At 43.6% G+C, this 24,337-nt stretch overlaps 1 protein-coding gene and 1 long non-coding RNA gene across 2 annotated transcripts; one reads left to right on the top strand and one right to left on the bottom strand.

The window, feature by feature from the left end:
• Positions 1-846: 846 nt before the first annotated feature.
• Positions 847-2,929, bottom strand: LOC128089917 (uncharacterized). Its single transcript, XR_008210716.1, has 3 exons — positions 2,863-2,929; positions 2,412-2,476; positions 847-1,264 (listed from the first exon to the last, which is right to left on the bottom strand). It is a non-coding gene; the product is annotated as an uncharacterized LOC128089917 (long non-coding RNA).
• A 180-nt stretch (positions 2,930-3,109) lies between these two features.
• LOC128089914 (alpha-2-macroglobulin-like protein 1) lies at positions 3,110-23,267 on the top strand. Its single transcript, XM_052701777.1, has 28 exons — positions 3,110-3,575; positions 4,589-4,703; positions 5,084-5,193; positions 5,662-5,829; positions 6,062-6,292; positions 6,918-6,981; positions 7,283-7,428; positions 7,536-7,685; positions 7,921-8,073; positions 9,053-9,137; positions 12,058-12,172; positions 13,395-13,620; positions 13,749-13,875; positions 14,425-14,546; positions 15,082-15,136; positions 15,720-15,803; positions 16,811-16,987; positions 17,118-17,199; positions 17,911-18,067; positions 18,471-18,545; positions 18,936-19,098; positions 19,448-19,662; positions 19,801-20,016; positions 20,114-20,238; positions 20,514-20,604; positions 21,352-21,420; positions 21,683-21,785; positions 21,926-23,267. The coding sequence occupies exons 1-28, from the start codon at positions 3,444-3,446 to the stop codon at positions 21,964-21,966; spliced, it is 3,597 nt and encodes a 1,198-aa protein (XP_052557737.1). The 5' UTR covers positions 3,110-3,443; the 3' UTR covers positions 21,967-23,267.
• Positions 23,268-24,337: the final 1,070 nt, after the last annotated feature.

The following is a 24,337-nucleotide window of genomic DNA, read 5'->3' on the forward strand; positions in this document are numbered from 1 at the left end:
GATAGGTTTGTAGACAGGTTTTTACATCACACCGGATTCTGATACTGATGTCTGTTTGCTTTGCAGTACTCCAAGGTGGAAGTCCAGGTGGGTATGTCAGACTCCCCAGGTGTTACGAAGAAGGAGGGTACTTCAAGATGGGTATCTAGGCCATTATCTTAATATGTAAGACAGAGCACATATGCACCCTGTCCACATACCTTGTAGCAAGAACTGAAGAGCTAAATCATTCAGCCTACATTCCTTTCTGCATTTAGAACTCCGGATAGACTTTAGCTAACTCTTAATGCTTATCTTTACATAAGGCTATAAAGTCTAGTTGTCAAGACCTTTTATACTTTCTTTTTCAAAGGCAGTACAGAGCAGGTAACCCTTGGTGCGTTGGGCTCATCGCTGTTGGAGTTCCGGTGTTTGGGTTGCTTCTGTACCTTTTGTAGAAAACTAGCATGGCCTGTGAAAGACTCTGAAATCTTTCAAACTTTGAATCCAGCGGGCTTTGGTATAGAAAGGCATTAGTGACTACCTCATTTCCTTTCCTCCCATTGCAGGACCCACGTCAAAATCGCATTGGCCAATGGCTGGATGTGAGACCAAAACAGGGCATGGCAGATCTTTCTTTCCCGTTAGCTTCTGAAGTCTTTGTGGGGACTTACACAATCAACGTAGCAAACCCAAATGTGTCCAGTACTTTTCAGGTGGAAGATCACGGTAAGATGCAGTACAGAGAACAAGGAACTGTATGGAAAAAATGCTTATTTCTGTCTGTATAACAATATTATAGACAAACACAGTAAACTAAGATTTACTATCTAAGATTCAACAGAAATCTATAGAATAATTCACCAGTGGACAATATCAGAAATGCCAACAAAGGATGTTGTACTGCAGATTCCTGAAGAGGATATATAGTAACAAGTAGGATAGCACAGAGTGAAAGTACACCTAAAACCACTGTGACTCTTAATATATTATGAGGAAAAAAAAAAAAAAGAAAAAAAGGGATTCTTCCTTTAGTTTCCCTGGTTTTAGTTAATCCTTGCTTTCCTCTCCTAAACACGTTCCTCCATGGGACTGCAGTCTTATGATAATACACTCTTCCCATTAATGATCTCACGTTTAGGTAGACTACTGCCTTTGATGAAGTAACTCTGTTTTTTTGTTCCAGTGTTGAAAAAGTTTGATGTTTTCTTCAAAGGACCAGCTCGGATTTATGCTTCAGATAAAACTTTCCTTCTGAGTGTGTGTGGCAGGTGAGGAGGCAATTCTGGAGAAGGGAAATCATGACTGTTCCCTCTCTTGAATCCAAGAAAGAGAAGTGGCTCAGGAAGAGCCAAACACGACCTTTTTTTTTTTTTTTTTTTTGGAAAAAAAAGAAATCATAATTAGTGCAAGAGTCAAACTGTAGAGTTCTTATTTGGGAAATATGTTCATGACCCACACCTGGGAGAGACCATCCAGCTATAGTCAGACTTGTTATAGTCAGGAGATAGCCTGTACTGGAAGCTGCATGTGTCTGACCATGAAAGATATGATGTGGGGAAACATGCATATTTGATATGGAACCGATCTGTTGAGCTACAGGATCAGGAGCTGATGTTTCTTTAGAATATAGTATTAAGTTTAGCAGCATGAAATATTTCCTCCTTCAGAGCAATGGGTAGATTTTTCTCATTCTGCAATCACTAGCAAAAACTGAACATATGGGAATGTAAAGCAGAGGTCTTCCGCCTCAGAATATATGAGCATGAAGGAAGAAAGAATGTTCTAGAAAACACTTCTTGGACAGACAAAAGAGGTGATCTGAACCATATTTGGGGCTGCATTGTCTTGAAATTATTGCTGCCTTTTTGTTAATGGACTGGCATAATTTCTTATTAATTGGGACGTTTATCATAAGAGCATATGAAGCACTAGTGGAAAACAGTACAGTGCTCTGCATCCTCAGGGTGGTTTTTGAACGTTCTCCTGTCACTGGTACAGTCAGGAAACACTACTGTAAAAAGACGAGAATACAGACAAGGAAAGGAAGGGAAACAGGACAAGCAGCAGAAAAGTCCACACTGATGAGGTCTAGGTTCTGCTGTGGCTGAGCAACAAAAATGACAGCAGGTCTGATAATGAAAACAAGAGTTGAGATTATGAAATAAGCCCATAGTGAGGAGAAAAGTCTGAGGTCAATCTTGCAAGTCAGGTCAATGAGTCAGGCTGAGGAACAGTGAGGTGTATGGCTTGGTATAGGCATGCCTACAGTGTAGCTCACAGTCTGGAGCTTAAATACAGGTCCCAGATAGACAGGTGCCAGTGAAGCTTCTAACAGCTTTTACTATAAGATCACAAAGCTTCAGCATATCAGAGCTGTCTTTCAACCAAAGCCCTGGAAAGGAAGGAAAGAGATTGCAAGGAAAGCTTACTGGTACATGGAAGGCTCTGGCAGATACTGCTGCAGAAAGTCTTCCACATCTGCAACTAAACAGACCTGTTAACAGACACGTAGAAAGTCAGTTTGCTGAACAAACAATAGATTTTCAAGCCACTGAGTATGAGTTTTACATTTGTTCTACCAACCATTCCATCACCTCTTGATTTACAGCGATGTAGTACTCAGTGTGACAGTGAAAAATGCTTCTGGTGGATGTGCTGGATAGGATGCATGCACTAGGGTGGGGAGAGGGAGGGGTAGAAACACTCAAACTGTCTTTGTAAGGCCAACACCAGGAAGGAACATTCTGTGAAATTCTACTACTATCTGCAGCAATAGACAGATCAATACAATGGGAAAGGTATTACAACAAAGGTGTGATGACAGAAGAACCAGCACAACAGAAAAGTGCTACAAAGGAAAAGAAGATAACTCATCCATACCAGAAGAGTCTACATTTGCAGGAGAAAGCTTCACCAAAGAGAAATTTCCATAAAGAGATCTTTCCCCAGAGGGGGCCACTGCTTAAACAAGGTCTAAAAGAGGTGCAGCCAGGCTCCACCCCTTCCACTCACACAGCTGACTCAGCCTTCACCTGTGCTCTCAGAGCTGACTCAGTCCTTTTCCCAGGTGCTCGATCAGTGTTTCAGGCCACGACTCAGCAGTTCCCATACACTCTCACACCATCTTGTTGATGTTTATGGGGAAACAAGCTTCTGCTTCTTGTATATCTGATCTGTAACTACTGGGTGCTGTGTGGACACATCAGCTTAGATCAGCTCTTTGATTCTGCCTGCAATTCCAGGACACTAAGCACCCAGAAGTGGGAGAGCATTGGAAAGTGTGGTCGCTCTCCTGCCTAGGCTCCATTTCTGACCATCTTATACTTCCCAGCTATACGTACTGCTGTATTTTCACTTGTTCTTGTTTGCTTACAAACTACATTAAGACCTATGTCAGGATGTCCACCTGTGTGGAATAATATGCTCAGCAAACCATACAGCAGTTCTCTGCATGGCAGCTCATGTGGTGTTCTCCCTGCAGGTACAGTTATGGGAAAGCGGTGAAAGGAACTGTGTGGGTGACTTTGTGCCAGAAAGCAAAGGGGTGTCCTCAAGATGTCAGCAAAGATATCTGTAGAGAATACAGCGGTCTGGTGAGTATGATCCTGGAAGATATATGGGTACTGGAGGACTATCACATAGGACCATGTGTCAAGGGCTGTGAGAACAGAATGAATTGCTACTTAAGGGAGGTTTGCCAACCCCTATAATGTATCTGTAGGCTAATAAGTAATCATTTTTATTCAATTAATGCAATTATTGTAATCCAGGCCAACAGACAGGCTTTTATTGCTAGAAATTCTTTGTTATTTTTATTATAGGTATAGGGAACAGAAAAGAGGAATTTCACAAGACAAAACTTGAAGAAAAGAAAAAGAAAATTTGTTCTTTTTTGTAAAGAAGTATAACTAGCCAGGAATAGACACAGTGTAAGAAACATCAATTAATAGAACTTTTTCAGATACAAAAATACAACATTATGGTGCACCCTCCCTGGAGCTGCACAAAAATGCCTATGCACAGGTGTAGACAAGGTTATTTCAATAGCCAATTCACACAGACACTTCTTTTTACCTTTTTTTAATTTATTTTTTTAATATTCTTTCATTTTTTCCATCCCTAAAAAGAGTATGTTACAGTTGGATCCTTCCCTTCTGCATAAATGATTAGTACTTTTCATGCTTTATGATTTGTCATTATGATATGTTATGGTAGTTGTAACCTTCCAGGTTTGAGAACAAATACTTTTATTCTGCAGATTCATTTTATTTCTTCAGTTCTCTCAGTCAAGTCTCTTAAAATGCTTGTATACTTACTTTGTGATCCAGTTAGTGCAGCCTTGAGTTTCCTACTAAAGCTGGAAAGTTACCAACATTGTAACTTTAATGTAGCTGTGATAAGTGATCTGTTTATATTTCTACGATATGAATTACACATATTCATGCATATAACATTAAGATACTAAATTAAAAATGGTATCAGTGTATATGAGTCCACATTCTTACTTACTGCAATCAACAATTATGGCAGAATGTCTAATGTTGTGTACTTTTGATTCCTTCCCTTCTCCCCAGCCTCCAATTATATCTACTTTTTCCCATTGCAGACAGCAAGAAAGGGTTGCTTCACATCTTCAGTAAGCACAACAGTATTTAATCTGTCTCCCAGTGAGGAAGACAGCAAAATCTATGCAGAAGCTTCTCTCCTGGAGGAAGGCACAGGTACCCAGAAGCTTACAATCGTCTGAAGCAGAGATTGTACAAGGATGAGAGGGTCCTTTCCTGGAGATTAAGCATCAGAGGAGGCATACCTCCTCCTGTACTGCGATGTGTTGGGGCCACTAGAAGACTCAAAGGGTGCACATGCTTGAGGAACTTGGTCTGTCCAGCAGCAGGCAGGTGAGGTGTGGCTGGGCATGTGATCCTTCACAGCTTTGGAACACCCACACAAAACTACCGCAGGAACAGCCTGTACACCTTGAAATGTGCTAATTTAGGAAGGAAGCCTGAGGCATTCCGATCGGCAGTCCTGGGAATAACAAAGTAAGATTAAACTAGGTGGTCATTTCCGATACTGATCTTGCTTCTCTACCTTCCAACAGGAGTCCAAATCAACACATCCAGCCAAATTGTCATTTCCAGGACAGCTGCAAGTGTTGTGTTTGAGACACCAAATGCTTACTATATCCCTGGAGTACCCTTCAAGGGGAAGGTGACTTTTCCCTTGCTTCTTCCCTTCCCGTTATTTACAATTGAATTTAGTGTCAGCAAATTTTCCTGACCCAGACCATTTTCTGTTCCTTAGAGTAGCTTATCTTACAGTGTGTGATGTTACTTGATGGTGCAGTATAGCTCCAGTTTCTGCATTTCAGGTTCTCTCATGTGATTACATCTGTGGCTTCTGCTAGGATTAGTGAATGATTTTTGCAAGTATTTCTCAGCTGTTGGCTAGGGCCTGAATTCCTCATGCTCTAGTCACATGCTCTTTTTGGAGAAGATAATTTTAAATCAGCCTCAACTTATCTTCAAAGATAAGGGGGTTTTACAGATTTCCTATCTTGGAGTCAGATTGAAGCCAATGCCACCAAAACAGGAAGGCATGTGTGGGAAGGAAAGTTTGAGGTATGACACTGAAACACACATCTGAACTTGGCTTTTCTGTCTTCCCTATTCTCACCAGATTAAGCTTCAGGACCACTATGGAAATAGTATGAAAAACAGAAAAGTTAATCTCATTATAAAGTTCATGAGGCGTCAGCTTATTAAAACTTACATCACAGACAGCAGTGGAAGAGCATCATTCAACCTGGACACAACTGCCTGGAACACCTCCTCAGTCTCCTTGGAGGTAAATTCCACCTCTGTATACAGGAAAATGATAAACCTTGTGGTTAGTACTTCCACTCCTGCCCTGCAGTCCCCTGCCAGTTCAATCCTGTGCTCCCCACACAGCTCTGCCAGTACAGAGCTATAAGAAAACAATGATAAGACTTTTCCAAACTGAATGAAGGGCATCTTAACAGAGCTTTGAAGTATGTGTCCTGTGTCCTGATTTCTGTACATCTCTGTTTCCATCCCAGGGAAGATTCACGCTGGAGAATGTCACGCAAAAACCTTGGAAAACTAGTATCAATTATATAAATGCCTACCATCATCTGCAGCCCTTCCACGTCACAACCAAGAGCTTCCTGAAAATACACCCACTCACAGGGAAACTGCCCTGTGGGCTGAAGCAGAGTGTCCAGGTGACCTTCACACTCAGTAGGGCTGATGTGGGAGAAGACACCAACCGCGTTGATTTTGCATATTACGTGAGTAAGGTAGACAAGAAACTAGATGGGGGAAGATAGCGCCTATGAGACCAGACCATAGTGAAGTATTATGTGTGTAATTTAAATCATCCCTAAAGTGATGACAATATGGGCTTGTTCATGGGGGAACTCTACACACGTGCAGAGCTCAGACATCCCTCCTGCATGGATGGGAGGAGACCTTTGCAACTCACTGTACCCTTATCTTCAGCCCATTTTGCAATGGGAGATGGAAATGTTTTAAGCAGAATCTGTTCTCATACTCTTCTCTCTTTGAAAACTGGATGGAAGGATCACTTTTCAAGTTGGTTATCAAGCAGCTGCTCAGTGGAAATGGCTTCTAGTTTGGAAACATGCCTGCTAGAGTGGAAATACCTTAGCTCTCACTCTCTTTTATTCAGTGAATCCACTACCTGGACAGATCACACCAGAATCTCATCTATAAAAGCTTCTTTTTCTCTCCCACTGTGGTACCTGTAAATCTGCCAAGCCTGAAATATGAAGATGAATTGGACCAACAGTTCATTCCTGTGGTTGCTTAACAGTGCAAAATGCACACAGATTGAGCGTAAGTTTGCCCTGGTTTCAAACAGCAATCTCCTCATTCAGTGTTCTCACCCTTCAGGTCACTGGAAAGGCTGGCATTGTCAACAGAGGTTGGAGAAGTGTTCAGGTTGGAAAGCTGAACAGTAAGTCTGCAGTGGCCTGGCTGACCTACAGGAAACAGTTTGGCCTGTTGGGTTTCTAGGTCAGATGGTGAAAGGTGCTGGAGTTTCTCTTGAACTGCCTGAAACTACAGCTCCTGGGCTGTCAGAGAATAGGACAGAGGGAGATGGAGGAAGTAATTGTACCATCTTGGAGAGGAGAAACAGCAGAAAAAGAATTAATGAAGGGAGGAGAGACTGGGAAAAACTGAAGAGATGGAGTTCATGGGGTTAGAAAGTGGAGGGAGAGGGCAAACAGAGCAACACTTTGGTTTTATTTCCTCAGTGCTGAAAGGCTCTTTCTCTATCCTGCTGACCTTCACTGCTGACTTCACCCCTTCACCTTGCTTAGTGGTGTATACTGTCTTCCCTAATGGAGGAGTGACAGCTGATAGCATCCGTTTTGATGTTGCCTTGTGCTTTCAAAACCAGGTGAGACTCACACCTAAAGCTGAGGGAGAGCTGTGCCACGTATCCGTCAGCCTCCTCATCTTTCTTACTCTCTTTTTCATGCTTCTTTTTGTGGTGTGTTGCTCAAGGTCAAGGTAGATTTCCCAACTAAAGAAAGCCACACAGGGTCAATAGTGCAGCTCCAACTTGAGGCAGCCCCTGGCTCCATGTGTGCAGTACAGGCAGTGGATGAAAACGTGCTCCTCATGAGACCGGAGAACGAGCTGACAAGCCAAAAGGTGAGTGCAACTAGCCAAAAAATAAAAGCAGGAGTGATGTGTGAGCTAAGAGAGATAGGCAGGGACTGTGGCAAAGGGAACTGGAGGCTAATGGATGATTGTGTAGAGAAGTTAGAGTAGGAAGCAGGATCTGCCTTGACAGATGGCAGCATGTGTGCTGGGGAGGAGGATGGAGTGAAGCATCTGGAGCTATCTGCTCATTGCCTGATTCTTCCCTGCCTGCGAGTTTCTCTAGGTATATGGCTTGTTCCCTGCTATCTACAGACATGGATACCCTGCCCAAGTTGAAGAGCATTCAGATCACTGTTTTCAGCCCCAGTTCATGTCATCTTGGCGCCAAGGAAAACCACAGCATCCCTTTCAGCCTGATATTTTCAACCTCTTCTGGGTAATCAACTGTATATTTTCCCAGGGCTACCAAAACTATGTTCATCTGATACATTATTCTTCCCAAGAAATCTGATAAAACCTTGCCTTCTCCAAGCAACTGTTGCATTCTGTCCTGACATAGCTGTGCTTTCTCAAGAGATGTGAGATACCATTATTAGTTTGAGCACCTTTATTTCCCCGCACTGATGCAAAAAGAAAGTTGATAAGGTCCTGATCTGGCAGAAACCAGATTTATGGATTTAGGAATGAGGTCATGGGCATGTGTAACGTTTGTTTGCATTAGTAGAGAAGAGACAGACAGGGAATGGTCCCAACCAACAGATTGTTTACATGACCAAGTCATTAGCCTTCTCTCTAATAGTGTTTTGGACTCTTCCAAGGTAAATCTGCTTTCTTCAAGGTAGATGTCCTCTAGAGATTACAAATAGAAATTAGAGATTACAAATAGAAATGACTAGACTTAAGCTGTGTGAATACAAGACTAGCAGTGCCATTTGGCCTTGGACATGAGGATCAGATCCTGTTCTCTTTTAGCCACATCCTAGCAGGCTCTTTTACAGCACAGGAGTTATTCCTGTGTTTGTGGATATGCATATTGTCACAGCTTTAGAGGAAGAATGAGGGAGGAAGCTTTTCATCACAGCCTGTGTTTCAGGTGGCAGATTTAATTCCAGCTATTCCCTCTGGTGCACATGAGGGGAAGGGAAGTGGCACTGGCAATGGAAATGTGTTAAGAGGAGCAAGGTAACTGTCTGTCCCACAGAACAGAGGTACTTGTTTAGTAAAAGAAGGGACTGGGGCAGCTGAACCTTACTTCCTCAGCATGGTGTCTGTCTGGGCAAGTGCTACTTCTAGCTGCCTGGGAAACTGGCTTTCCTAGCTGTGATGATTTTCAGAGTCATTTTGAGGAGCAGTGCTGCTCTTCCCCACTCACACCTGCTTTTCTATTTCCGTTGCCCTCCTTCTTCTTCCAACAGGACATGGGTCTGAAAGTCTTCTCAAACCTTGCAATCAAGAAGCCAACTCAGTGCACTCAGCAGGCAGAGAGGAAGCCAACCATGGGTGAGCTGTACTTTCTGCCTACCCTTGTGCTGGGGTCTGAGGTCACATAGGTACACAAGCTGTCTGATCACTGGAGTTTGCCAGTGGTGAGGAGTATGAATGATGCTGTCACAGCCTCACTGCCAGGCCTATCAACCCTCAGTAGGAATGCCTAAGTTACTATAAAAACAAACAAACAAGCAAAAAAAACATTTGAAATATGTCACTATCTGTGTGTTCTCTGACGTTAAAGGATGATGCTCCATTTCCTGATACAGACAAGCCTGAGCACAGACTAAGATCTGGAAGTGTTTCCTAGTGATTATACTAGGCTGTGCTGTGGCCTGGCTTGACCCCAGCCATGGCTATGAGGGCTGTTGTTTCCTTCTTCTGTCTCTCAATTTGCACAAAATAATATTCCCAAACTAACTCATCTGCCTGTTGATATTTAAACTACAGTTGTTTGCAAAGGGCTGTGAGTTTTCTGCAAACAAACAGGAATAGTGTTCTGCACAGAATTAAACACTTACACTCACCTTTCTAAGAGCACAAGAGCTCTCTGTCCCCCAGAGTAAGAAATAAAGCAGGAAACCAGCATTACTGAACAAGGACCTGCTGGTCTTGTTCAGGGCAAAAAAAGGAAAAGTATAAGCAGTGGAAGCAAGGAGGGGTGGCCTGGGAAGAATATAGGGATGTTGTCCAGATATGCAGGGATGTGATCAGGAAAGCCAGCACACAGACAGAATTTAACATGGTAAGGGATGTGAAAAATGACAAGAGGAGATTCTACACTGGGAAGAAGAGACAGACAAAGGAGAGTGTACCCTCTCTGATAAACAAAAAGGGAAAGCTGGCCTCCTCAAATATGCAGAGGACTGAAGTTCTTAATGAGTTCTTTGCCTCAGTCTTCATTGCATGGCAGGCTTCCTATGCCTCTTGTGTGAACTTCCTCTGCCTGAACTTCCAGGCAGGAGTGAAGAGAGCAAAATTCCTCCCACTATAAGACTGGAGCAAATCTGAGACTACCTCATGAGGCTGAATGTGTATAAATCTATGGGGCCAGATGACATGCATCCCAGAGTTCTAAAGGAACCGACTGATGTGGTTGTCAAGCCACTGTCCATCATATTTTAAAATTCGTGACCGTCAGGTGAAGTCCCCAGTGGCTGGAAAAAGGGAACATTTCTCTCATATTGAAGAAAGGGAAAAAAAGAAGACTCAGGGAACTGCAGGCCAGTGATCCTCACCTCTGTGCCTGAGAATATCATGGAGCAGATCCTCCTGGAAGACACGTTAAGGCATGTGTGAGTTGAGAAAGTGATCCAAGACTGATAGGATGGCATCACCAAGGGCAGATCAGACCAGGCAAGAACAATCCAGTGGCCTTCTATGGTGGAGTGATGGCAGCAGTGGACAAAGAAAGGTTGCAACTGATGTCATCTACCTAGACTTGTTTGCAGACTTTGGTCAAGTCCCATACCACATCCTTATCTCTCAATTGGAGATATAAATATTTGAAAGCTAGACTATTAGGTGTAAAAATAATTGGTTGGATGGTCACAGTCAGAGGGTTACAGTCAATGGCTCTATGTCCAGGTTGCAGCCAGTGATAAGTGATGTTCCATAGGACTTTGACTCATGTCCAGTGCTCTTCAGTGTCTTTATGATGGACAGTGGGATTGAGTGCACCCTCATCAAGTTTGCAGATGACACTAGGATAAGTGATGTAGCTGACACAAAAGAAGGGAGAGATGTTATCCAGGGGACTTGGACAAGCTCAAGAAGAGGGCACATGAGAATTTAATGAGGTTTAACAAAACCGAGTGCAAGGTGTTGCACTTGACTTAAATCCCAGATAAAAGTACAGATTGGGAGAAATTGTTGAGAGTAGTTCTGTGGAGAAGGACTTCGGTATCCTGGTCAACAAAAAGCTGGACATGAGCCAGCAGCCTGCACCTGCAGCCCTGAAGGCCAAGTATATCCTGGGGTGCATCAAAAGAGGAGTAACCAGTAAGGAGAGGGAGGTGATTGTTCCCCTCTACTTTGCCCTCATGGGGCTTTAACTGGAGTACTACATCCAAGCCCGAGGACTCCAGTTTTCAAAGGATGCAGAGCTGTTGGAAATTCAGAAGAGAGCCATGAAGATGATCAGAGAAATGGAATACATCACTTATGAAGGAAGGTTGAGAGAGTTTGGCTTGTTTGTCCTGGAGAAGAGAAGGCTCCAGGAAGACATAATTGTGGACTTCCAGTACTTGAAAGTAGCTTATAAGCAGGAGAGGAACCTATTTTTACATGGTCTGATAGTGGTAGGACAAGGGAGAATGGCTTTAAACTAAAAGAGGGAAGATGTAGGTTAGATATTAGGAAGCATTTTTATACTCAGAGGGTGATGAAGCACTGGAACAGGTTTCCCAGAGAGGTTGTGGATGCCCCATCTCTGGAGGCATTCAAGGCCAGGTTGTGTGGGATACCGGGTAACCTGATCTAGTGGCTGGCAACTTGTCCATGGCAGGGAGATTGGAACTAGATGATCTTTAAGTTCCCCTCCAATCTCAGCTATTCTATGATTTTTTGATTCTATGGTAATGTTGGTTGAAAGGGCCCTCTAGAGATTCATTAATTTTTTAGCAGCAACTTTTGATCATGTCAGCAAGGGTTTTGTCTAGCCAAATCTCTGTAAACTTCTAGACCTGCCAGCAGTTTCAATGAGCAATACTCATGCCTCATTGGATATGATACTGCCACTGATTCTTCCGTTACCATTTTTCCTCCTCTTCCTATTTTCCCTTTCCTACCAAGTCATCTCACTCTCTTGTGTCAGTTTCTGTCTGACTCTTTTCACTTACTTTGCCTCTTGCCCCAGTGCTTGACTGTCTGTCATTAATAGGTCTCATCTCTGAATTCCTGCTGTAGTGGAGAACTTTAGTTTTTCTTTCAGGGGTATCTTCTATGGAAGATCAAAGAATTACTAAGGAACAACCCCAGTTTACAACCCAAGGAAGATTTCAGAACTCTTTGCCTGAAACTTGGATCTGGAATCTCTTCTTCGTTGGGTAAGTCATGCCAGACTTCACAATCAGATGGAAGAATGAACCCTCGTTATTAACTTGTATCCATTCAAAACAGCACTCACAGGTGTGAAGAGAGGTCTCTGTATGAATTTTATGGCTCTTCCCTAAACTTACAGTGCATCCAAATGAAGGACTAGTGGTCTTTGAGGAGCAGAGCTCCATACATTCTTAGAAAAGACCAGTGCTTCTCATGATCAAAATACTGAGTATCCTCTCACACACTAGTGAACACTCCACTTAGACTTCACGATTTGGTGGGTGCATCAGTTAAATATGTAGTCTTTGTTGCCACAGTGCTTGCATTAGGACTAATCAGCAGTCAGGGGAATGTGGTGCTGCTGCTTTCCAAAACACCATTCTGTTGACTTGAGTGTACAGAGCTGGAATGCTGGTCAGTGTGTTGTTTGGGAAAAGAATATAACATCATTGCTAACAGCATTTAAGAAGGAAATACGACTTCTGGGAATAGATTCAGAGAGCTACATTGCTCTGAGCCATTGGAGGGGAAGTAACTTATGACAGAGCAGAGGTTGATCTGAGACTGAGTATCTGTACTGCATCCCTCATCTGAGACCTTTGAGCTCTTCCCATTGCAGCGAGATTGATTTATGGAATCAAACTCTATAACCCAGAGTTAGGTTATAAAGCAGGTATGTTTTATTCAGCATTTGGCGCCAAACTGGGTGCAAGGGGGATAGCTCCTCCGAACTCGCACCCCGTAGGACAAAAGCGTGGTACAGATACAGGCTGAACTAATACATAATCAGTGTTTTTCCTGGAATTCATATACTTATTCATTACATTTCCGAGAACCCACCAGCATACAGGCCCTCCCTCTTGCACGTGCTCCGTGGGGGTCTTCTTCTGGTGGTCATGGGATGAAGGCTCATTGTCTTCAACCGAAATAATCCGATCAGACCTGTTCCTTGTGTGATGTTCTCTTTAAGTTTACAATGGAGTTTCAAGATGTTCTTTTCTTATCTGGCCTCACATCCTGCTTACCTGCATTTCTATGCAATAGTTAACCCTTATCTTATCCTCTCTTTACTCACATTCCTATGCAATTGTTAACCCTTATTTACTGCACATTCTGCTTGCTACATTCTTTTGTCTTGTCTTCCTTTACAGCTGGCCCATGTTTACCCTTCATCCCCTAACTCAAGATGGGACAAATTTATTTATGCAAGTGCTCTCCTCTTCTCAGTTCCAATGGCAGCAGGAGCATTCCAGTCATGACACCTGATGCTGTCACGAAGTGGAAAGTCAAGATGTTCTGCTTGTCTGGGAGGACATTTGGCCTTGCTCCAACCACAAGTCTCAGAACAGTCCAGCCTGTCTTTGTGGATGTGACACTGCCATATTCTGTGATCCGAGGAGAGACTTTCATGCTGAAGGCTACTGTCTTCAACTACCTACAGCAATGCCTACAGGTAATGTGCCTGTGCCACAGGAAATACTGTATGGGACAGGTCTATCAAGCCCTCCATTTTTACGGAACATGTACCACCTCATCTTTCCAGAGCTGCTCAGTCATTCTCCTGTATCATCGCTCTTTCAGATACATGTGGCCCTAGATAAATTGCTGGACTTCCAGGTGGAGGACTGCCAGACCTGCAGGAACAGAGAGTGCTTGTGTGTGGAAGAGTCCAAGACCTTCACATGGAATGTGACAGCAATCCAGCTGGGTGTGGAAGGAAAAATGGGAGTAGTGATTGGGAACCTTAAAACTGAAGTGAAAGGGGGGGTGGGAGATCCAGAAAAGCTGGCAGAACCTTCAGTTTATCTTTAGTAGTACAAGAATGCAAGCCACTGTACTTGCTTTCTTTTTCCTGTCTTAGACAGGCTCTTAGAAGAGGGCAGGAACTGAATGGGTGACACAGAGGATTCCTAGGGAGAGAGATGTAGGAGCAGCTGGGGAGAAAGAGGCTTCACAGACTGGAGTGGGGGAACCCAGTGTGGTGCTATACTTCATATGAAATGGGAAGGCATCACTGGAGACCAAGGAGTTGAACTTTCTTACACTACAGTCACATGTATTGGATTACAGTCACTGTTGGTGAGGCATTACCTTCATACTTAAGCTGTCTGAACAAGCTGTCAGCACTGACTGGCTCTTCTTTGCCTGTTAAGCCACTAAGACTATGTGGACAGGCTTCCTTCCAGACCTGAGACCACTTTTAGTTAAAGTTTGCCTACAGACATATGAAACAAGCTCTGCTCAATTTATTTGCTAGGGACTCTGAATATCACAATCAGGACTGAAGTACTGGACACAACACCACGCTGTGGGGGAAGGAAGCCCTTGCCAGCTACCATGAGGCGGAGGCATGCTCTGATCAAACACTTGCTGGTTCGGGTCAGTATGAGAGTGGATTCGTTTCTCTTCCAGACTATCTTTGCATGAGTGAAGGGAGGTTGAGCTGTGCTAAGCAGTTTTCTCTCCTTTTTTTTTTCTTTTTTTTTTTCTTTTTTTTTTTTTCTTTTTTTTTTTTTTCTTTTTCTTTTTTTTTTCCCCAGCCTGGTCTTTAGTTTGCTTTGTTTTCCCCAGGACCCAGTCAAGCCTATTCCCTCTTTGCATTACTCTTTCTTGAGCTGCATTTGTATGCCAAACTGTGTTTCTTGCCTTCCCTTTGTGTTCAATCATCTGCTGTTCATTAATTTTTGCATACACGCACTGAGAAGAGAGTCCTGTCTTGTGGGCTTACTTTTGATTTCTTAATCAGACACTTTCAGTGCAGCCCTGCCAAAGGTGAGGAGGATGGAGTCCTTAACAGCTTGTGGACAGACCCCTCAATTCAGACCTAAAACTGCTCTCCAATTTTTCTGCTGCTTGGGAATTTTGTGCATTATCTTGTTCCTTACATCTCATGCCTTTATTTTTGCCCTGGCAGCCAGAAGGTGTGCTAGTGGAGAAGTCTTACAGCTCCCTTTTGTGCCCAAGAGGAGGTATGTAGACAGGTTGAATGGGTCCTGCAGACTGAAAAGAAATTGACTTGAGAACAGGACTGAACTGCGGGAGAGCTGATGAAAGAATATTTTCACATAGGAAATTTCATTTCTTATTAGGACAGAAAAGGACAGGAAATATTACTTCTACACTTGCTTCCCTGTTGAATTTGCCCCTGAGGTGGCAAATTTGTGCTGTGTTGCCTCCTTTCCCACTGAACTCCTGGATGTTCCTGAAGCATGATAATCAGTAAATGAGGAGCTCCTGCCATATCATCCTGCAGCACTGCAAGTCCCTCTAGGATGTCCCCAGCTAGTAATGATCAGCTGTGATCTGTGTGGAACTTGTGAAGGATGGCAAACTGAGTTGCGAAGCTCGGTGATCTCTCATCCTGTCCAGCACCTCTCAAGTTATTTCTAATCAGAAGTTTCCAAGCAATGGAGTGATGACTGGGACAGCCTATAGAGAGCACTCTGCATAAACAGGATATAGGCAATGTTCCATTTATCTGTTCCAGTGTTGCTTGTCAGATTAGGGACTTTAGATTTGATTTTTCATACTGAACCTTTTCCCTGTTATCAGGAAACATGGCTGAAGAACCTGTGCTGATTCACCTCCCTGATAATGTAGTAAAGGGATCTGCCAGTGCATCAGTTTCCATCTCAAGTAAGTCAAGTAGCTCACTGACTGCTATTACAGAAGAGCAAGGTCTAACTTGGTAACAATGTTAGGGTATCCATTTGAAATGATGCTGCTCAAAAGAGAAGACACTAAGTTTCACTGCTTTGTAAGATCAGACAACACCAGGTTTTCTGTATGTTTATTAGCTCTTCGATTTTCATGGGAAAACTAATTTGCAGAGAAGAATAATCCTCATTTTTTTCTGGCAAGGACTTTGGAGCAGAGCCTGGAAAACTAATTTTCTGTGACTTTGAGAGTCTGGCTAGTTTTTGTAGATACTATCTTTAAAATTCAAAACTATCTTATTCTCCATTAAGTTTCACAGCAATAGTAAAAGCTACTAGAGAGGAGAAATCTTTCTCAGCATTGCTAAGCTGCAGAAGAGTTATTGGGAGAGACTACTGGGACCAGACATACCTACCATTCATTATGCTTCTTTGACTTGACTCCTTCACCAATGACAGAACTGGTATTAAGCTAGGCCTGGCATAATTCCTCAAATAAGGGAATAAAACACAAGAATTTTCTCACTGTTTGAGGGACACACAGACACTTTCATGCCATCTGACTAGCACCACTACTGGCTTAGTGATATTTTGATGTTCAAAACATGGCCAGGTAGAATAGGCTACCTAAAAACCCAAGTCATCTAAAACTTTGTCTAAGAGCTTCTATACCTGTATGTCTGTATGGCATTGCCTGAGTAATTTTAGCCCTGCTCATAGTATTTTACAACAGCACCTGCTATGGTTGGAGCACTTCACACTGAAAAAGTTCAGTGAGAACTCCATAGAGGAGTTGTCCTGTGTCACATCCTCCCAAGAAAGAGCAGATGCAGAATAGTCATCTTGCTTCATTCTGCACTCAATTTTTTCTTTCCCTTTTCTAGTATTTTCCTTCTTTGCTGAGATAACACACTATTATCAAATTCCTAGTTGAAGATTATCTCAAATTTTACTTAAATTTGCCTTCTTTCTTATACTGTTGCACAGGTGACCTCATGGGACTGCCACTACAGAACCTGGACCGTCTGGTGCAGATGCCCCATGGATGTGGGGAGCAGAATATGGTTCTGTTTACTCCCATTGTCTATGTGCTGCAGTACCTGGAGAAGACAAGGCAGCTGACCCCTGTGATCAAAGAGAGAGCAACCAGCTTCTTGCACAAAGGCAAGTACAATAGATTCACCAATGTCCCCCATGTCCAATGTACTAACAGCTTTCTCCCTGCCAGTCATTCTGTCAGCGCTGGCCTTTCTGAATTACTATGCTTTATTAATCCTTGTTCCCATCTCCCCAGGCTACCAGACACAGCTTCTTTATAGGCATAGAGATGGGTCCTACAGTGTCTTTGGGCAGCAGGATGGGGAAGGGAACACTTGGTAAGCACTGGGAATAATTCTTGTTCATAATTTGTACTGTCTGGGCCAGGGCAGTTAATGTGCCTGTGAATGGCTGGTAGGATGTGTGTTCTCTGTTTTGGAGACAGATTGAGGGATTTGAGACACTTTAAAAAGGAGTCAGGCAGGGCAGCAGAGCTGCTGGGAAAGTGGAACACGAAGGTATCATCTCAGGGGGCAGGAGATCCCTTTTTTTCTCTGTGGACCCAAACACAGCATCAGGTTCTTCCTGTGATGCCCAAGCAGCCAAGAGGGGTGCATTCTGACTGGAGAAGCATCAGGGAAAGGCAATGAGAAATTGTTTTCCCAGTGAGGGAGTTACTTATGAGAGTTTCAAAGAATTCCACTGTCATTGTGATGGCTGGGCTGGGAGAAGTGAAAGGAATGGAGATTCAGTATTGTCTCTGCGTACTCAAGGGAGATGAGGTGCAAGAGGTAAAAGTAGAAGGCCAGAGATTTTTCATTTGTGAAATGAATGAGTAATGCAATAGTACATGCATGACTGCGTGAACCAAGGGTGAGGGAGAGGAGTTACTTTTCACTTTTAGCTTGCTTTTCCTGTGAAAGAGACATTTTTTAAGCACCTACAGTGTATCAGAAGGCCTCAGGAAAAATCAAATGCCTCGGGAAGCATTAGTCTTTCTTTTTGTGTTTTTGTGTTTCTATTTCTCTCACAACTCATCCTCTTCCTAGGCTGACAGCTTTTGTAGCCAAGAGTTTTGGCCAAGCCAAGAAATATATCTATATAGATGACAAGAATATCCAGGATGCCCTGCGCTGGCTAGAGCAAAACCAGCTCCCCAGTGGCTGCTTTGCCACCAAAGGAAATCTCTTTCATTCCTCTCTGAAGGTAAATGAGAGCCAAGTCAGGAAGCACAGCTGGGGAATGGTGGAACAAATATTGTGGTGGCAAAGGGTTGTGGGATCCTGGAAAGTCACTTCCACAAATCATGCAACCAGTCTGAAAGAGAACAGGGTTTGAGGCAGGGAAAGCATAAGAAATGCTTCTTCTTGGAAGTCACTTTCTGAGCCCTTCAAACGCTACTTAGAGAGTGAAAGGTGCTTCAGGTCTTGGCACAGTCTGGGAGAACACATGTGAGAGCTGTGGAATCCATGCTTAATGAGAAGCTCCAGGTGTAGTGGTGTGTCTCCACCTAGATGAAATCTCTCACCTGCAGAGTATCTCTGGCAATTGATGGCTCCTCACGGTTTGTCCCCTATGTGTGATATCTGGTGATGGATTCCCTCCACAGGGCAGCTTGGATAATGAAATCTCTTTGGGAGCATATGTTGCTGCAGCACTGCTGGAGCTGGGTCAGCCACTGAAGGTGAGCAGAGCCCTGCTACTTGCTGTTGTCCTTTTCTCTCCTGTGCCTGCTCCCTGCAGTGGAGAAAAACGTCAAAACCCTGGGCTCCTGCAGACCATAAACAGATCAGGTGCTGCTAAGAGGGTCCCAGTGTTTGGTGAAATTGTTAACTCCTTCTAAGAGACAGCACTGTAACATTAGCATAAAGCAATAATGTTTGGTGGCTATGGTTTCCAGTGCACAATGGGATTGAACTACTTTCTTTTTCCTCGAGAGAGAGTGGTAGTTTAGTGGGTTTTGCTGGAGCCACACTTTAAAGATAAAGTCTGGCTCCCTGGAACAACCACCAGAAAGAGTCTGACACTTTCTTTGTACCTCAGAGTTTGGCATATGTCTCTTCTATGAATGCAGGGCAAGTTGATGCGGACTATCTTCCACTGCCTACAGCATGCAGTTCACAACATCACCAACACATACACAGAAGCTGTGCTGGCCTATGCTTTTGCCCTGGCTGGAGACTATGAGATAACCCAGGAGCTACTGTACAAGTTGGAGGAACAGGCCATCAAGTCAGGTGCTGACTGTTGGGGCAATACCTCTTGTTCAGTTGCTAGGATCTGGAGTAGTGTGTCTGTGCATTTTGCTTGCCTGGAGTTTATAACCAAATATGCTAACCTATGGAAGAGGCTTAATGAGGGAAAAAAAATACACCTGCTACACTTGCATTTGTGTTGTAACTGAATCACGTTAAATGCAACATATTATTTAGGAAGCTATAAAGGGTAACTTACCAGAATTTTTTTCCTCCGCCTGGAGAACTTAAAAATCCTCTTGTGGGAGGAGATGGGGTTAGAGTTTTATTTCCTGTTTCTAGAACCCTCTGTTTCTTTCATTTCAGACAGCCTCTCCTTTTCCTTCTGTAGGAGGGCAAATACACTGGAGTCCCAAAACAAGCTCCCCAGCTTCCACCGACTTCTGGCATAGTACCCAGTCAGTGGACATAGAATTGACAGCCTATGTACTCCTGGCATACCTTTCCAAGCCACAACTAAATGCAAGGGATATGAAAACTGCAGCTGGTATTGTGGTGTGGCTGACCCAGCAGCAGAATGCCTATGGAGGCTTTGCCTCCACTCAGGTAACAAGTAGCTCCATGTGGATTCATCTACTTTTCCACTTGAAGTTGACAGGGCAAGCCTTCTTAAGGTCTTCCTGTTCTGATCTGGCCTCACTAGAGATAATACTTTCAGGGAAGTGACTGTTTCTCCCTTCCTAGGACACAGTTGTTGCTCTGCAAGCCTTAGCAAAATATGCAGCAAGGATGTTCAGCACATCAGGCCAAGCACTTGTGAAGGTGAAGTCACAGAGGGATTTTGGAAAGACATTCCAAGTCACTCGCCAGAAACGTCTCCTTGTGCAGCATGCAGAACTGACAGAGATCCCAGGGCAGTTCTTGGTGCAGGTCCAAGGCAGAAGCTGTGTGTTTGCTCGGGTAAGGAGGTGAGGTGAATGTGGGAGAGAGGTGGGGAATTCTGTCTCTTCTCATTTCATGAGATCATTCCTGGTCTGTCTTTTACCCCACCTCACAGACAGTGCTGAGGTACTATGAGCCAACTCCACAAACCTCCATAACCTTCAGTCTGCATGTCAACACAGAGCTGGCCAATTGTAGCCAGGCCAATATGCATGTTCTCACCGTCCACATTCTTGCCAGGTAACCCTAATAACTATTTCTTCCTCCAGTAAGACACATGCTTGCAGTCTGCAGCTGGAAAAGCCTCAGAGCTGCAATGGAGGGACTGGACACAGGCAGGGGAGAGGGTGAAGCTGGCAGGTGGACGGGATGGGAAGAGAAATAGATGCCTTTGTCTCAGTCCCAGATAGGCTTCCTGGCTTAGGATCCTACATGCAAGATGTGGTGGTAGAGAGGGAGTTGGGAGGATTCTGCTCTCCCTAAATCAGACCCTCTGACTGTTTGATGTTCTTCAGCTACACTGGCAGCAGAGGCACATCCAACATGGTGATCATGGAAGTCTCCTTGTTGTCTGGATTTGTCCTAGCTCCAGGATCCAGGAAGTTGGTAAGGGGTATGGAATAAAAATAAAAGTGCCTCTGGTAAACATGTCCCACATGTTTGCTGCTATTAGGAACTATTTATTTCAGGCTATGAGGTAACTACATTAGTAGGGCACCCTTTGCTACTGACACTGAACCAAAGACATTCATTTCAATACATGTCCTGCAAGGGTCTATTACAAGAGGTTCGCTTTCTTCTACAAGAGGTGGTTCGCCTTCTTCCACTGACACTATTCTGGACCAAAATAATATGCTGTTGGATTACTAAATGCCAGCATTCATTTGTGAGAATTTTTGAAGAAAGATTTCTTAGAGAGGCTTTAGTTCTAGCCAGTAAGATACGTTTTTTTCCCAGTTCATCTATGAAATTGAATGCTGAATTATTCACACAAACCCCAGACAGGTATTTAAGAGCATTCTAGTTATTAGTGAGATAAGATAACAACAGCCTTTACTGGTGCATGCTTAATGATCAGTCCTATATACAATGCACTGCCTTTTGTCCCCAGAATGAGAAGTTCCTCTGAGTAGGAACAGCGTAGTTCACCCCTGAGATGAAGCTTGCAGGAGATTCCCCAGGAGGGACCACTGAAGATAGAGCCAAAAAACCCCTGTGTGTGCAAAAGACATAGTCCCACTCAGAGTCCAGTTCCACGTTATGTCCACGCATACAGAACATGGACAACAGTTCCTCAGATCAGCACTCCATAAGGGAAATGCTCACAAATTTCTTTGTTGTTTCCTGTCCCAGCTGGAGCGCAAAACCATCATTAAGAAAGTAGAAGTGAAAGCTGATGTCATCTACATTTATCTGGACAAGGTAAATGAAAATGACAGCATTAGTTTTTGGCATACTGAGAGCAGGCCAGAGGACAAGGAACTATATGAGAAACCCAAGGCCGTGGTAGAGAACACTGATAAAACTGTGGTGAGAGGAAGCTTGCCTATTTTGTTTGGTTTTCCTCACGCACTCCATTTCCAAAATCCTGAATCTTGAATGGATGAGTGAGATTTTGTACAGGAAAGAATTCAAGCTTAGGAAGATGAAGATTCACTGACTTCTTCCTTCCTCCTTCCACTAGCTTAGTGATGAGTCTCAGACTTTGATTCTGCAACTGGAACAAATAATTAAGATGAAGAATCTGAAACCAACCATCATCAAAATCTATGATTACTACCAGCCAGGTGGGTTGCCAATTTCCTTCCTACTCTGTATTTGGAAGCTGAATTCCTAGTTCTCTAGCTGTGTCCAAGCAAAGTCGTTGAGCACTATTCCTTGTGCGCATGTACATTTGTGTAATTGTCTTCCTCATTTCCTTTTGCAGAGGAGCAAGCCTTGGCTATGTACAGTGCTGTCTGTAGCTGAGGTAGGCAGCAAGTCCCTGTGTGATTCAAAAAGTGTCATCATGAAATGGTGGGTTTTGAGTGAGAGAGAGAAGAGAATGTCTGGGAAGAATATAAGCAATCTGAACCGGGAAGTGGTTAAGAAGTGGAGAGTACATATCCAGAAAAAATGAGGAATAAGCAGTTGTCTGTAACAGAGCATCTAGAACTAGGCTAAGGACAATTCTGTAGCCAGAGAGACAGCTGAAAGACTCTGGTGGCCTCAAAATGGGAGTGGGGAAGGAAAGACTAAGCATAGTGACTGCATCACATGGAATGAGAAGGCAGAGTTAACAAAGAGATTCCATTCCCTCCTGAGTACCTGCTACACTCATTGCAGGGTAGGAAACAGGGACTTGGGAAATGAAAGGAACAAGCTGAAGCTGGGACAATGTAATATTTTTTGTTGTGGGATGACATAACTGGCAGTTGGAAAGGGAATGGATTGTCAGTAGCAGCCTGAGGTGAGGACAGGTCTGGAACTATCCCTCCTGGAAGGACAAAGCAGAATTTTGGCATAGAACATGCTGTATCCTGACATCATCCCATAGAGCACGGTGGGAGTTTCCAGTTTTCCACTGAGGAAGGCCCAGGCAGTTTTGGGTCGTAAGTTGCAACTGCACATTTTTTTATTGCTTGTGTCCTTTATGCAAGCTCCTGTTCCATCAGCCTGCTTTGAAGCAGTCTCCACACAGTAATGCAGTGTAATTAAGACTGTAGCCCATCACCCCTACTCAGCAGTACATCCTTGCCCACTGTTTTTAGCAAAGCTCTTTGAAAGCAACTATTATGTTGTACAGCAGACAAAGTGTTGAACTTATCCCAGTCCCTCCTTGCCTTTGACTGAAGCTTGTGTGATGATCACAGCTGCAAAGTACAAACTCTGCCTTGAGGGGTTTTTCCGGTGCATGTCTGCTACTGGCAGGCTAGAGTTTTGCACTCTATGCAAACACAGAACAGATTTGAAGGAATTATTTTGCCCAGGTACTTCTAACCATGATTTTCCTGGTTTGGGAGAAAAATGCTGAAAAACGTTGAACAGTCACTCAACTGGATCATTCTAGTCTCCTGACTTTTAATAAGAGACCAGGCATAGTTCCAGCATTTAAGAAGCTAACAGCTCAGGAGGTTATTTTCAAATATTTTCTCTTTGCTTCTCATCTCCATGTAGTAGCTGTTAACAGGAGTGACGAGAGGAGTGATGGTCACAGCGACTGCAGAGATTGTCTGTTCCCGTGGAGACAACAAAGGACAAAAAGTCTATTTTCCTGAAATATTAAAACTGACCAATAGGAACTCTGTGTTTTTTTGTGTGTGCCTTGTGGCCAAATAGGACTGCCAAGTCATCAAAGACAGGGATCTCTCTGACTGTCCTCTGAGCATGTTTCAGCTACCTGCACAAAGTCTAGAGCAGAATCTTCACCAAGATGTGTGGGGCTTGTGACAGGCATCCCAAAGCAGGGCTGTGTGTCTCCCACAAGGTGACTTATGATGCAGGTGTTTTTCTCCATTTTCTGGGCTGGACTGCAGACAAAGACATGGGGAGATGTGGCAAGACTTATAAAAGAATTAAACACTCAGTTTAAGCATTGGCTTTACCCAGACTGGAAACAGGACAGATATATAGGAACTGCTGAGTCATGGCCTGAATCACTGATTGAGCACCTGGAGAGAAGACCTGATCAGCCCTGGAAGCACAGGTGAAGGCCTGTGCTTTGGTCACCTGTATGATCAAATAGGCTGGAGCCTGGCTCTACCCCCCTTAGTCCTCATTTTAAGGGCTGACTGCCACTAAGGAAGGCTCTCTTGTCAGAGTTCCCTCCTTTGTGGAGTTTTCCTGTGAGCCTGTATCTTCAAATATGGGTGAGGAACTCTTTTCTTTTTTTTTTTTTTTTTTTATTTTTTTGTAACACCTTCTTGTTGTGCGTATCTGAGGGTGGTCCTGCTGCCTTTACAACAGGTGACTGATTCCTGTCATGGCTTGGAAGCCAGTTCAAGGCTGCAAAAAGTGTGCCACTGAAAAGTCCAGCCCTGCAGTAAAGCTGGAGACAGCATGTGCAGAGCAACAGGAAGTTTACATAATTGGAAGAAAAATGACAGCAATAAGAATGTTTAGACTTGAGGGAAAATATATTCAATACAAAATGCCAGGACTGGTGGTAGGACTCAGGACAGTCAGCCCATTTTCTGCTATGCACTTCAACTCTGTCATGAACTGGATACCTCAAACTTTCTATTTCACCTTCAGTTCTTTTCCTCATTTAACCACTAGGATACAGAAATTCACACTGCAGGTTGAGGGTAGGAAAAAATTAGCAAGGCTAAGGGTGGAAAGTTTCTTTAAAATGGTCCTT

Source organism: Tympanuchus pallidicinctus, unplaced genomic scaffold (genome assembly GCF_026119805.1).
Source record: "Tympanuchus pallidicinctus isolate F22 unplaced genomic scaffold, pur_lepc_1.0 scaffold40, whole genome shotgun sequence".
NCBI classification, from domain to species: Eukaryota; Metazoa; Chordata; class Aves; order Galliformes; family Phasianidae; genus Tympanuchus; species Tympanuchus pallidicinctus.